At 29.5% G+C, this 15,766-nt stretch overlaps 1 protein-coding gene across 11 annotated transcripts in view; it reads left to right on the forward strand.

Annotated features, from left to right (window-relative positions):
- The window catches only part of LOC130673967 (bromodomain adjacent to zinc finger domain protein 2B-like), a 174,700-nt gene extending 158,934 nt beyond the window's left edge, over positions 1–15,766 (forward strand). For 6 of the 11 annotated variants that reach the window (XM_057479193.1, XM_057479191.1, XM_057479189.1 and 3 more), the window contains 6 exons: positions 1,618–1,963; positions 2,214–2,335; positions 7,996–8,137; positions 8,206–8,339; positions 9,141–9,428; positions 13,404–15,766. In XM_057479193.1, the coding sequence (XP_057335176.1) occupies positions 1,618–1,963; positions 2,214–2,335; positions 7,996–8,137; positions 8,206–8,339; positions 9,141–9,428; positions 13,404–13,602 (1,231 nt within the window). In that variant the 3' untranslated portion in view covers positions 13,603–15,766. The remainder of the gene's footprint in view (positions 1–1,617; positions 1,964–2,213; positions 2,336–7,995; positions 8,138–8,205; positions 8,340–9,140; positions 9,429–13,403) is intronic. The other 5 variants (XM_057479196.1, XM_057479195.1, XM_057479198.1 and 2 more) reach the window with 3 other exon arrangements.

The following is a 15,766-nucleotide window of genomic DNA, read 5'->3' on the forward strand; positions in this document are numbered from 1 at the left end:
ATTACAAAATATCATTGGACCTTTTTTGTAGACAATTTTATTTCCTACAAGTTATTTTCAATAAAGTTTTTTCGAATTCTGCATTGTTTTCTAGTTATTTTTATTTTAATGTCAATCTCTTAAAATCGATCAGAAGACTATTTTTTTTATGAGAATGACATTAAAATTAAAATAACTAGATAACAATGCGGAATTCGAAAAAACTTTGTTGGAAATAATGTGTAGCAAATAAAATTGTCTACAAAAAAGGTCCCATGATATTTTGTAATAGGTCTGATAGTTTTGCCGGAAAAGTAAAAAGATCTCAAAAAATTTGGAAAATCCAAAAATGCACGCCTCGAAAGCTCATGTTATGTTTTTTTTTAAAAGTTAAATTTCGAATAAAATTGAATATCTCGCTCTTTTCCCATAGAAATTTCCATGGTAAATATACGGTAATAAAGTAAAAAAAAAAAATAAATAAGGAGAACATTCCTAATGAAAAATGGCGGCAGTGTGTGTTTGTTTACATGTAAGATTGCCGGTTTTAACCGTAATGATTTATTTTTAAAAAAACGAGAAGGCCTACAGTAGTGATTTTCAAAAGGAACCTTCTTTGCTTATTTTTGAAAATTTTGAAAAAAAAATTAAGTAGTTTCGTCAAGTCGTTCTCGAGATATCCGTACCACGCCGTTTTTTTGAACCACAGACTAATGGACGTCCACGATAAATTTTTTTTAATGAACTTTTTTTTATATTAATACATATTAGACAAATTACAAAAAGTATCAGGATTATTTATTAGTGTTTCAGCTTTATATTGATGTGCTTTTCATAATGTATAAGAGTAATAGAAAAAAAAATATATGCACTTTAATGAGTGGAAATCGTGTGACCTTGACAGGTCGGTTATAAAGCACAACCTCTCCGCTTCGCTTCCGAGGCGTGCAATTTAATATGAATTCGACTTCAACCTCAAATAACTTTTGAACAAATAGATTTATCAAAAAATGATAAGAATCTTTTTTTGTAGAGCATTCAATTACCTACAAAATTATGCCTGCCAATTATTCCTATGACGCATCGTTAGCTACTTATAGAAATCAGAAGACGCAAAAAAAAATGTTTTCCATGTTATTCTTATGGAAAATAGAAAAGTGCAATGCGGAACCTTTTAATGTTAATATTAAGAGCTCAAACTTTCACAGTATTTTTTTTCGTCATTCCCAACAATATTTTCGATATAATGAAGACAAAAAAAATAGTCGATTTTTTTGATACAGCCTAATATGGTATAGTAAAAATAGTTGTTTTTTCGGGTAAATGTTAATGAAATTACTACAACAAATAGCATAATTATCCTGACTCATGACTATCGAGTTGTTCAACAACTACCTAAAATTTTTCTCTAATTTTTACTGTAAAATTTTCTGCGCGTAGTTTACAATTTAGACAATTTTAACGGGGGCTTCTAGCGAGTTTTCTTTTAGAAACTCCTTAGACTGGTTAAGTGGAGGAAGTTTTTTGGACCCAGTAACTGCCGATTGAGGCGAAAAAGCTACTGACGATAGTCGACTACATTTTGTAGAAATAATTACTAAATTTAAATAAAAATATAAAATTTCTTGCATATTTCAGTACCGGTGATCCAAATCTGGCAGCATTAAAAGCAGAACAAGCAGCAGCAGCCGCCAATGCAAATTCAAATTCAGCAGACAACGCGGCATCTCATCCGCCCCCAGAAGAAACAACACCTCGAGGTTTGAATAATTGGCGAGAAGCAACAGCGCGGGCTCATACATCAGCTCAATTGGCAATGGCCCTCTACATGCTCGAAGCCAGCATCGCATGGGACAAAAGCATCATGAAGGCTGTGAGTTTAACACCAGCTAGAAACTCAGTCTGCATAAAACTACGAAATCGCTGCGTCTCACTCAAAGCTACAAATCAATACAATCAACTATTGACCACTTCTCAAAGCTCTGTGGGTATTCGCACTAACTTACTAACAGAATTCGTATCATTTTTATTCAAATCCACACGTAATAATATTAACATACACAATAAACTAACACACACTAAACAAAACATCCTTCTTTATAAATGTCTTTTACTATTTGCTTAAATTATCTTATGAGTGAGAAGATGAACAGCGATCTGAGTTTTTATTAATTAATTAATTCATTTATTAACTTGTCCCTATTTCCGGTACACAATTTATTTTATTCTTACAGAATTGCCAGTTTTGTCATAGTGGTGATAATGAAGATCAACTATTGCTTTGTGATGGTTGTGATCGCGGCTACCATACTTATTGCTTCCGTCCAAAAATGGAAAATATTCCTGATGGTGATTGGTTAGTAACGACAGTAAACTTTACTACTTTAATTCATCTTAGCTCAACTTATTTTTAAGTAATCGTTTTAAATTTTTGATTGAGGACATTCTCAGACCCACTCCCACCCTCCACATTTCAAAAATATTCAATGACTTTGAATGGCTATAACCGTATCAAAATTTTATCAATTAAGTTACAAAAATCTGGACAACGGTTGGCCCTCCCGTGTAAAAAAAATTTTCGTTCATAATGAATTTAGATCTGAATTTCATGACGAAACTCAGAACGTGACAAAAATATGACTTTCATCATGAATTCACTCCACCTTTTTGTCTAGTAAATCAGTACCAATTATAAAATTAATTTATTACGTCTTTGAATTGGACTTGAGATGACTTCGATAGAAACTTGACTGAATTTTTACCCGGGAAAAAATGTTCAGGCCTGATCAGACATGAAAAATGACCATGCCAGACCAGGCCTGATCAGGCATGTTCATGTCCATTCTGGTAAAACAATTATATATAAAAAATGGTCCTATATAATTATATATAATTATGCATAACTATATACAATTATATATAATTATTTCTATAAAAATGAAAAAAAAATAAAAAATATGGGAGTGTCTAGGATTCGGACCGTGGACCTTGCGCTTGAAAGTTCGCCTCGTTACCTGTTGACCTAAGAGATTGAGTTGAAAAATAGGTCTCGTACGAACTTCAAGTACTGAAAATCTTAAGACTCATGCCTGTTCATGTCTGATCAGGTCTGATCCTTTTTTCCCGGGTTATACGTGATAGATTCTTGGTCAAAAAAAATTTATATCTATGAACAGACATGAACAGACATAACCAGGCATGAACAGGCCTGATCAGGCCTGAGCTTATTCAACGCTTCAGACATGAACAGACATGGCCAGGCATGTACAGGTATGATCAGTCCTGAGCGTAGTTAACGCTTCAGACATGAACAACCATGAACAGCCATGAACAGACATGATCAGGCATGATCAGACCTGACTGTATTTAACGCTTCCGACATGAACAGCCATGAACAGACATGATCAGGCCTGAACAGGCATGATCAGACCTGACTGTATTTAACGCTTCAGACATGAACAGACATGATCAGGCATGATCAGACCTGACTGTATTTAACGCTTCCGACATGAACAGCCATGAACAGCCATGAACAGACATGATCAGGCCTGAACAGGCATGATCAGACCTGACTGTATTTAACGCTTCAGACATGAACAGACATGGTCAGGCATGAACAGACATGAACAGGCCTGAGTGTATTTAACGCCTCAGACATGAACAGGCATGGACAGGTCTAATTTCAGGCCTGATCATACATGAATAGGCATGGTCAGGCCTGATCATTTTTTCCCGGGTACTGAATTAAACTTTTTGTCAAATTTATCGATTCAGAAATTACCAATAAACTTCTTCCATCAAGTACTTGATTTACGTAAATCAGTTTCGACTGTAAAATTAAATTAGTGAATGAACTTCGGATCACTTGGATTTTAAATTTTACTGTCATAATTTTGACGTGATTAAAGTTCTTGATACAAATTCATGATGAAAGTCATATTTGTGTCACGATCTGAGTTTCGAGATGAAATTTATATTTAAATTCATTATGAACAATAATTTTTTTACACGGGCTGCGGGCCAAACTTCCCGCAGTTTTTGTTTACTTCTTTCGACACGGTTTCTCTTGAATAAATAAACCGATTTCGATGGTTGAGGTGACATTCGATGCGGCTTATAAAATTTTAGAGCTGATTAGATTTTGGAATTAATCCATCGAGCACACTGCAAGTTATTCAAAAAAAAAAACAGTATTAAAAATATTTTAATTTTGAAATATCTCCGAACGTACTGCACCGATTATTATCAATTTCTTTAAAGTTGTTGGAATTGACGAGCCGCTTTAGACGTGACCTCAAAATGCCAAATCGGTTCATCCGTTCAAAAGTTACAGAATATTTACATACACACGAACGTACACTCGGACATCATTTTTAAATTAGTCAGAATAGTTTCCTAGAACCTCAAAACATCAAGATCTGATAGAAATTCGATTTTCGGAAATCGGACCAAAACCAATAACTCCTTTTTTTGAAAATTTAAAATTTTTTTAGCGGGAAGTTGAAAATGGTTGCGAAAGAATTTCTCGAAAGTGTTTTTTAACTTCCCGCTAATAAAATTGTAAATTTAAAAAAAAAAATCGGTCTGTCAGTTGACCCTGCGGGCCAGCCCCAAAACTTCCCGCTGTTTTCGAGCTCGCTGAGCTCGAAAACATTATTGTGAATATATTTTCGAGCTCTTCGAGCTCGCAAATACTTTTGTATGCCATTGTTTTGTAAAAAACCATTTTTTAGCATTTCTTTCTTCCACGATATCTCGCGAACGAATTAACCGATTTTGATGGTTGAGGTGGCAATCGACGCGTTTTATCAAGTTCTAAAGCTGGTCGAATTTTGAAATTGATTTATTCAGCCGTTTTTGAGAAATTTCAAAAAAACCAAGGAAAAAATTTTTTTTGAATTCTTTCGTCAACGGTTTCTCTTGAACGAATAAACCGATTTTGATGGTTGAGGTGGCATTCGACGCGGCTTATAGAGTTTTAGAGCTGATTAGATTTTGGAATCAATCCATCGAGCAAATTGGAAGTTATCCAAATAAAACATTTTTAAAAAAATTTTATTTTTGAAATATCTCTGAACGCACCCTACCGATTAAGTTCAAATTTCTACGGCCTCAAGACATTAACAAGCCGCGTCGAATGACACCTCAACGATCAAAATCGGTTCATCCGTTCAAGAGTTATGAATATTTACATACATACATACGTACGTACGTACGTACACACATACATACACTCGGACATCATCTTGAAATTAGTCAGAATAGCTTCATAGAAGCTCAAAACGTCAAGATCTCTTAGAAATTCGATTTTCGTAAATCGGACCGAAACCAATAACTTCCCGAATTTTTGAAAATTTACAATTTTCTTAGCGGGAAGTTAAAAAGGGAAGTTATTGGTTTTGGTCCGATTTCCGAAAATCGAATTTCTATCAGATCTTGATGTTTTGAGGTTCTAGGAAACTCTTCTAACTAATTTCAAGATGATGTCCGAGTGTACGTTCGTGTGTATGTAAATATTCTATAACTTTTGAACGGATGAACCGATTTTGATCGCCGAGTTGACATTCGACGCAGCTTGTTAAATGCTATAAGTTGTGAAAAATTAAGATTGATCGGTAGGGTGCGTTCGGAGATATTCCAAAAGTAAAATTTTTTCAAAAATGTTTTCTTTAGATAACTTGTAATGTGCTCGATAAATTGATTTCAAAATCTGATCAACTTTAAAACTCAATAAAACGCGTCGATTGCCACCTCAACCGTCTCAATCGGTCATTTCGATTGAGAGATATCGTTGGCGAAAAAACGGAAAAAAACGTTTTTTTTTTTAAACAACGGCATACTAAAGTACTTTCGAGCTCAAAGAGCTTAAAAATAGCGGGAAGTTTCGGGGCTGGCCCGTAGGATCAACCGATAGATCGATTTTTTTCTAATAAAATCCGATTAAAAATCAAACATAAATATCATTTTCCGATTGAAATTAATTAGATCTGATAGATAAATTTCTATCGGTTTCAATCGGAAAATTATCTAATAAATAATTATTCTCCGATCGAAACTTTATCAGAGTTTTCGAAAGTACTTTGAGCGCTGTTCTGTTTGACCGATTGACCCAAATTATCAACTCCGATTAAATCCGATTGAGTATCAATCGGAAAACACTAATTTTTCTTCAATAATTTACCGATTGAAACCAATTAAATTTGATTAAAACTTTTTAATCAAATTCTATCGGAAAATGTTCATTTTTTTTTTCTATTATTTTTTGTTTAAATCCGATTGAAATTTACTCGGAATCAATCAGAAAATAATCGAAAAAAATTTATTTTTAGATTGGATCCAATAGAATCCGATTAAAAAATTTCAATCAGAAAATAATACTTGCATTGAATTTCAATCGATTGTAACCACAAATTCCCAATTAACTTTCCGTCGGATTCAATCAAAACGTTCCGATTACATGATATTATAATTGACTGAAAATCCACTGGAAATTTCCAAATAAATCCGATTAGAAATTTTTCAGTCGGAGTTTTTAATCAAAAGAATTCGATTGACTTTCAATCAGTTTTAACAGAGGTTCTAATCAGAGAACGTTTTAATTATGTTGCCCTTCTTCATCTATTGCTTCAATCGCTTGAAAAATTCCGCCATGATTATGAGTCATCGCTGATTCAAAACTCCGATTGAATCCATTTGGAAAATTCAAATCAGATTTGATCGGAAATTTCAGAATGAATCCAACTTAAAGTTAATCAGAAATCGAAAAAAAAATTATTATTTTCCTATTGAATCTGATTCAAAAATTCCAATCAGATTTAATCGGAGTTCTAATCAGGAGTAAGAGTTCAAGGTCATTAAATATTTTTAAAAAATCGTGGGCGCCGTCTAAAAATGGTCATAATTTTGGTTGATTGCCCGATTTTTAAACTTCTATATACACTAACGCAAAAAATTAAAGGAGCAGAAAAATTTTATAAATTTTTTAGTGATTTTTGGAAGGCTGTAACTTGGTGTAAAATGATCGTATCGAGATTTTGAAAAAAGCATTTTACAGCTTGAAATCTCTAGTTTTGGTGCATTTTTTTCAAAATTTTTTAAAAGCTCCGGTTACTGTGCAAACATGAGAAATACCGCGAGACAAAAAATTTCTAAATTTTTTTTTTTTTTCCGAAGAACCCTCGGACCGCGGAAAAATTCTTTCAACTAAATGAATGCATAGTTCGTTTAGCAAATTTATTCAGCTTCAATTTGGTTTTTTTTTAACCTCGTAGGACGATTTGTCGCAGAGATATCAGCCTTCAAACAGAAAATTATCCTTTTGGCTTTGATCATCGATATTTCAGGTACCAATGATCGCACAGAAAGTTGAAGGACGGCGGTGAAAACTTGAATAAATTCCCTAAAAGACCCTGTCATCATTTTTTGAAAAAAAAAATTTTTTTTATTTTTAACATCCATTAGAAGAAAGTACAAAAAAATGACTTTTTTTGGTTTTTTAGTAAATCAACCGCTACTCTGCAAATATCGATAAAAAAAATAATGTTGCCAAGGACATTTTTAGCTTAGTGTACCCCCAAGACCCCTGTAAATTTTTAAATTGATCTATCGAACCGTTTTTTGGGAATCATCGATCAAAGTTTAGCTAAACAATTAAAGGAGCAAGTTTTGTTCCTTTAATTGTGTAATCATAATCAAAATTAAAAAATTTTTTTTTTCGACTTTTCTCAAATTTTTGCGTTGGTGACTCAGCAAATGCAAAGAAATGACAAAAAAAAAATGTCAAAAAAAATCGAAGAAAAAAAAAATTGAAACTTTTTTTTTGTGTTCTAAATTTTTTTTTTCACATTTTTTGGAATTTTTTTTTTAAAATCTCGATACGATCATTTCACACCAAGTTACAGCCTTCCAAAAATCACTAAAAAATTTATAAAATTTTTCTGCTCTTTTAATTTTTTGCATTAGTGTATAAAATAAAATTTTTTTTTTCTTACATCTGATAATGATTTAAATCTTTAGGTATTGCCACGAGTGTATGAATAAAGCAACTGGTGAAAGAAACTGCTTAGTATGTGGAAAAAGAATCGGAAAAAATTTAGTTCTCTGCGAGCTTTGTCCAAGGGCTTATCACACCGACTGTCACAATCCCGTGATGCCGAAGGTGCGTAATAAATAACGAGAACAATTTTAAAAAAATAATAAATATTAAATAAATAATTTTAATTAAAGATGCCAAGAGGAAAATGGTATTGTTCAAATTGTCACAGTAAGCAACCGAAAAAGAGAAACAGCAGTCGTCGGAGTCATACCAAAGGAGGAGGCAACGTCAGAGACAGTGAAAGTTCTGATCATCCGCCCGCTAGGTGATTAATGTTTAAAAAAAAAAAAAAAAAACCAAGTTTGTCAGCTCGTTAATTAAAAAAGTTTTATAAGAAAAAAAAAAAACTACAAAAGCCACTTACGAATTTTAATAAAACAATTAATAATAATATTAATAACAATAATAATAATTATAATAATAACAATTAAATTAATAATTATTTAACGAGCGCAATGGATAAGAAGCTGAAATTTGAATAAACGAATTTTTTCAAAAAAAAAATATATATATATATACGTATATATATAAAGAATCTTCTAGATCTATTGTGCTATTATATAACTTGTCAGATTGACAGCTTCGGAAAGTGTTAACACTTAAAGTATCGTATGATCGTCGAACAAGTGGCTATTTTCTACATCAACCAGAAAATATTAAATGCGGGGTCAATCTTCCACATTGATGCTAAAAATGCAATTAATCATCTACTTAAACTGCGATGCTTTTTGCATTTTTATTAATATAAATAAAATAAATAACAAGCACCATAAATCGGTATAATGTATAATTTAAATGAATTAATTAATTCTGTTAATTAAATTATTTATTTACGATAAATTTTTGTCTTAAACTAATAATTAATTGTCCAAACAAGTAATCACTTGATCTCAGGCATCTCCGGATTGTACGACTTAAGTTTTATTGATTAAAAAATGAATAAATAAATTTAAAAAAATAATAACCTACATCTAAGGAAGGTCTCGATGCTTATTTGAGCCAGTACACGCCTTGCCAAGCGCAAGATTTGTGCAATAACTGTTGTCTGTATTGTTTTGCGTCGTAGTCCAACGCCTTCGACAGCATCAAACACGAACGTAGAGGAGGCCAACCCCTCGGAAGCATCAACGCCGACGGCTTCCCCGCGTAAGGAGACTGGCAACAACAGGAATCTGACAAAGAAGCAGCAGCGCGAGCTAGCGCCTTGTAAAATTTTGCTTGAACAGTTGGAACAGCAGGATGAGGCTTGGCCGTTTCTACTCCCTGTCAACACCAAACAGTTTCCGACTTATAAAAAAATCATCAAGACACCGATGGACTTGAGTAGCATCAAGAAAAAACTTCAAGACACTGCGTAAGTTTAAGATTTTTATTTTCACTGAGAGAAAAAAATTCACTCGTTATTATTTTTACGTTTCCATAAATACTCATGGGTAATTTCTTTTTTTAAATTCAATTTATTGTTTTTATTTGAAAAAAATTATTGCGAGACTTTAGTAATTAATTTCTGGAAGCATCAATTACTTGGCAAGCAAATATTTCGACAATTTAGTTGATAAGTTTTCAAATTTATTAAAATTAAATACTTCAATGAATCAATTATTTGGTTAAATGAATAAAAGGAATTGAAGAAAGATATAATTAAAAATTAGAAAAAAATTATTGCACTAAGGAAAAATTTTTTTTTATGATAAAATGAAATTTCTCATTGGTGTTGATAAAAATATACGAGCAACCTGCAGTCACAACGTTACTGCCCAAATATCGTTTATAAATTTATAAAATACGCAGAAAAAAGAATTTCTTGCCGCAAAAAATTATAATTTGCACCAAGAAATTTTATGCATTATCAATTAAATACAAAAATTGTCTTGGGGCGAGAAAAGATTTTTTTGGTCAAGAAATAATTCCTTGCACCGAGTAATTTTTTCTAGTTCTAAATAAATTATTGTTTTCAATTCACAATGCAAAAAATTTATTGGGGTAAGTAAAAATTTTCTTTAGGCGAGTAAAGATTTTTTGTGTCAATGAATCCTTTTTTTTTCTATCCACACTTTTTTGGCTTTGAGAAGCTTCCTAAGACCAAAAGGGAGTAGAAAAATCTGTCATTTTGGAATAAGTAACGCGATATAAATAATATAGATATATATTCAGTGACATTCAGTCATATTTAGTGATGGAATAATTAAAGTATTAATTTATTTAAAGAAAATAAATACGATCGTCTTTTTTCCCGCGTAATTTAAATGTAATTCGAATGATATAGATAAATCTATTTATCTCAATACTTGGCAATTAAAAAGAGTTTAAAGTATGAAAAGGCACAAATTCAAGTCAAGACCTATCTAATGATACCAATTTCAATAACATTAGCTAATTCTATCATATAGATATGGCGGGAACAAAATTTTCCTTATTCTCTTAATAATATAGAAGATTAATTTTTTCGAGAGCTACTTGTATAAACTATTAAATATTTAAATTTTATTATTTAGTTGTGTAAATTAATATTCAAGATGACAAACGTCGATGAGTAACTTAAGAGTTTATTAAAGGGGGGGAAAGGGGTCTGAGATACAAAAAACAGAGCATATTTTTGTGATATTTTTTTTTTTCAGCGGACCTTCTTTATTAAAATTCTTAAAATTCGTGACATTATTAAGCATCATTTCAAAAATATTCTGCTAAATTTTCATAAAAAAATATTTAAAAATAAGCTAGTGGTAGTGGGGAGAGACGAGTCACTTTAAAAAAAAAGGCTCCGGTAGGCAGGATAACTCATGACTGCTTCATTTTAAATCAAAAAACCAAAAAGATTTTTTGAGTACATAAGTTTATCTTGGATTTGAACGAAGGATTTTTTGTTTTCAATAACTGCTTATTTTTTACTTAAACAAAAGCAGCAATTTTTTGAAAAAATCCGAATTTGTTGATTACACTTTTACCTCAAATTTGAAAATGAATATTTTGTTTATTCCTAAAAATTAAAAAATAATTTATAATTCGGCACGTGGGATAAAAAATCGAAAAACTAAATTTTAATCAGACAAGTGGAATTAAAAGTTAAAAAATTAATTCTAATTCAGATACGTGGGATTAAAAATTATAAAAAATTACTTGTTAATTCAAACATGTGGAATAAAAAATTGGAAATTACTTTTTAATTCAGATTCGGTACGCAATCAGATAAGTAATCAAGACAAAAAATTTGACAACACTTATAACAGGGAAGAATAATGTTTCATTTGATCTTCAAGTTTAAATATTTTTAAACTTACTCTTGATCGGCAGATATAATAGAATTTGAAATAAAAATATCATTCATAGTTGAAACATTAAGAATTGAATTTTTTAAATAATTTTCAGTGAAAACAGAGAATTTAAAATTGAAACATTTTTGATTCGAAAATAGAAAATTAAAAATTTGAGTGTTATTTTTTAATCCCGTTTAGCTGTAGCTAATTCAAATTTTTATTTCACTTTTAAATTTTTAAATGTGAAATTAGAGATTAGAGAGAAATTTTTTAATCTGGTGTTTAAATTAAAGATTCGAATTAATTATTTAGTTCAAAAGTACGGGATTAAAAGTCAGATAATTATTTTTTGATCACCTTTAGCCAATTAAAATTTCTAACTCAATTTTTATTTCAAAAGTACGGGATTAAAAATTAGATAATTATTTTTTATCCCTTTTAGCAGATTTAAATGTTTAATCCAATTTTTGATTCAAATATATGAGATGAAAGATTGGAAAGTTATTTTTTAATCTGGTTTTCCAAATTGAACCTTTTAATTCAATGTTTTATTCAAAAACGTATAATTAAAAATTGAGCAATTACATTTTTACGCTACTTCACGAATTTAAAATTTGAAATTTAATTTTTAATTTAAAAATATTGAATTAAAAATCAAAACATTATTTTTAATTTGTTGTTTCTGGATTATGAACTATAAAAAAACAATTTTATTGGAGTACTAATGCAATTATAAATTTAATGCGCTATTTCCAACCCTAGACATGTCTCATAATTTTTTTTAGAAAAAATAAAATTTTTTTCTTAGTAACCCTGCTCAAAAAATCCGATAGATTCCTATAGATGTATAAGACCTAGACCGATTCAAAAAAATTGACTATTTTTTTTATCAAGGACACACCCAAAAGTGTGATCCAAAGGGGTGATCCAAAAAATAACAAATTTTTTTTTTTTTTTTTCCCGGAAACAGGTTCAAAAGTTTCATTTAGATAAAAAAAGACGCCTGTGAAAATTAGAGCTCTTAATATCAACATTAAGAGGTTCCTCATCGCACTTTTCTATTTTCCATAAGAATAACATGGAAAAAATTTTTTTTGCGTCTTCTGATTTCTATAAGTAGCTAACGATGCGTCATAGGAATAACTGACAGGCATAATTTTGTAGGGAATTGAATGCTCTACAAAAAAAGTTTCTTATAATTTTTTGATAAATCTATTTGTTCAAAAGTTATTTGAGGTTGAAGTCGAATTCATATTAAATTTTGAGATCTTTTTACTTTTCCAGCGAAACTATCCGACCGATTACAAAATATCATTGGACCTTTTTTGTAGACAATTTTATTCCCTAGAAGTTATACTGAATAAAGTTTTTTCGAATTCCGCATTGTTTTCTAGTTATTTTTATTTTAATGTCAAGCTCTTAAAATCGATCAGAAGACTATTTTTTTTATGAGCACGACATTAAAATGAAAATAACTAGAAAACAATGCGGAATTCGAAAAAACTTTATTGGAAATAACTTGTAGGAAATAAAATTGTCTACAAAAAAGGTCTCATGATATTTTGTAATAGGTCTGATAGTTTCGCCGGAAAAGTAAAAAGATCTCAAAATTTGATATGAATTCGACTTCAACCGCAAATAACTTTTGAACAAATAGATTTATTAAAAAATGATAAGAAACTTTTTTTGTAGAGCATCCAATTTCCTACACAAAATATGCCTGCCAATTATTCCTATGACGTATCGTTAGCTGCTTATAAAAATCAGAAGACGTAAAAAAAGTTTTTTCCATTTTATTCTTATGGAAAATAGAAAATTGCGTTGAGGAACCTCTTATTGTTAATATTAAGAGCTCTAATTTTTACAGGCGTCATTTTTTATCTAAATGAAACTTTTGAACCTGTTTCCGAAAAAAAAAAAAATTTGTTATTTTTTGGATCACCCTAATATCCACAATTTCTTCTCGAAAATAAAAATTTTTTTCTCTCAGTGTTTAAATAATTTATTATTTTAAAATTATAAAATTATTATTATTTTATATTTTACTTTTTTTTTTCTATTATTTTTTTTTTTAGTTATAAATCTCGCGATGAATTCTGCGCTGATGTTAGACAAATGTTTATTAATTGTGAAGTATTCAATGAAGACGATAGTCCAGTGGGAAAAGCAGGGCATGCTATGAGAAATTTCTTCGAAAGCAGATGGATGGAAATCACCGGCACTCCACTACCTCCGCCGCCACCGCCATCATCATCATCACAAACGCACAGCTGAGGACCGGGGAGATCGCGTAATACTTGTAATAGTTTTGCGCATTTTTATTATTAATTAAATCCACTTTTTTTTTAAACTTAAAACCGTTTACTTCCTTGTCTAAGTCACGTTTTAGTGACCAGTTTAATTGAATTTAAATAAAATCCGAGTTTTTTTTTTAATTTTATTTATACTGCGGTATCATTTTATTTTTATTTTCGTATCTAAATTTAAAAAACAATTAAGAGATGCCAAATGGTCTTAATTAAGATCGTACGGGATATATTTATATTAATAATTAACACATAAAAAAATGGTCTTTGTACTTATTAATAAATAAATTCATTAATTTGCCTAATTAACTAATAACTACTTTAAAAAGTTGTATAATAAAGGCTAAAAATTAATGACATTTAAATATTTTATTGGTTAAAAAATATTTTACAAAATAAGTTTGTAAAAATTTTTTAAAATTATATGTATATATATAAATATATATATATAATAAATTCTAAATAGTATAATTGAATGAAAGTGCAGATGTAATAAAAAAAAAAAATGAAAAAAAAATTAGGCATAAACTCATTGTAAGGACTAGGATATTTATAATTAAGGATTACTACTAATTAATAAGATAATTAATTAATTTACTGTCTATCAATTTGAAGGGTTGATAGGATAGACATAAATCTGACTAATTATTAGTATTTTTCTTTTTTCTTAAGTATAAATTTAATTGAATTCTATGACAATTGTAATTTATTTAAATTGGTAGCGTGAAATAAATGAAAAAATTAAATTTTGCGGTACTTTTAATTATAAAACAATTAGAACAAATTTATTATTACTATTATTGATAATTTTTTTACGTTAATACAATTATTATTTAATTACATAATTAATGACTGGAAAAATAATCAGATTTAATATCAATTAAAAACTCCGATTAAACACTACGATTAAATCCGATTGGAAAATTCTAATAGGAAAGTTTGGATAAACTTTCAATGTTTTAATTGGATTTAATCCGGAAGTTCCGGATGAATCCAATTGAAAGTTAATAGAAAATCGGAAAGTTAATCAGAAAAAAAAAGTATTAATTTCAATCTGATTCAATCGGAAAACAATTGAAAATTGAAATTATTATTTTCCGATTAAATCTGAGAGAAATCCGATTAAATGTCAATCAGTTTTTATCGGATCTAATCGGAAAAATCCGAATTAATCCAATTTAAAGTTAATCGGAAATTGTAAAATTGATTGGAAAATAATAGAAAATAAAATAATTATTTTTCGTTTGAATCTGATTCAAAAATTTTAATCGGATTAATATGGAAAATAAATTATCATTATCCGATTGGATCTGATAAAATCCAATTAAAATAGTTCAATTGGATTTAAATGAGAAATAGTGAATTTTCTTTCCGATTCAATCCGATTGAATCCTAATCGAATACTTGGAACACGAGAAATTTTGATTGAATGTTTGTTTCCGATTGAATCTGATAGAAATCTGATTGAGTTTCATTCGGATTTAATTGAAAAAAAAATGAACTATTTTCCATTTTAAATCCGATTGAACTTTAATTTGAAATTTTAATTGGATTCTATCGAATCCAATCAGAAATTGATATTTTATTTTTCATTTTGATCCGATTAAAATTTTTTAATTAGATTCAATCGGATCTAATCGGAAAGATCCGAATGAATCCGATTAAAAGTTGATCGGAAATTGGAAAGTTAATTGGAAAATAATAGAAAATCAAATAATTATTTTTTGTTTCAATCTTATTGAAAAATTGAAATTTTAATTGGATCGTATCGAATCTAATCGGAAAATGATAAATTTATTTTTCGAATAATTTTCGATAGAATCCGATTGAAATATTTTAATCGGAATGAATTGAAAAAAGATATTTTCTTTTTCATTGTTTTTTAATTGAATCTAATTAAAATTTTTTCAATCAGATTCAATTGGAAAATAATTATTTTTCCAATTGAACCCGATCAAAAGCGATAAAAGTAAATCGGAAATTTCGATTAAAATTTTCCTATTAGATTAAATCGTAGTCTTTATTCAGGAAAAACTTTAACTAACAATTTAAATGATCTCAAAAATTTTCAAATTTCTCTCTATTTGATTGGTAGAATATTTATTTACATCCGATAAAAAGTTATTATTTTA

This window comes from Microplitis mediator, chromosome 8 (genome assembly GCF_029852145.1).
Source record: "Microplitis mediator isolate UGA2020A chromosome 8, iyMicMedi2.1, whole genome shotgun sequence".
Classification (NCBI taxonomy): domain Eukaryota; kingdom Metazoa; phylum Arthropoda; class Insecta; order Hymenoptera; family Braconidae; genus Microplitis; species Microplitis mediator.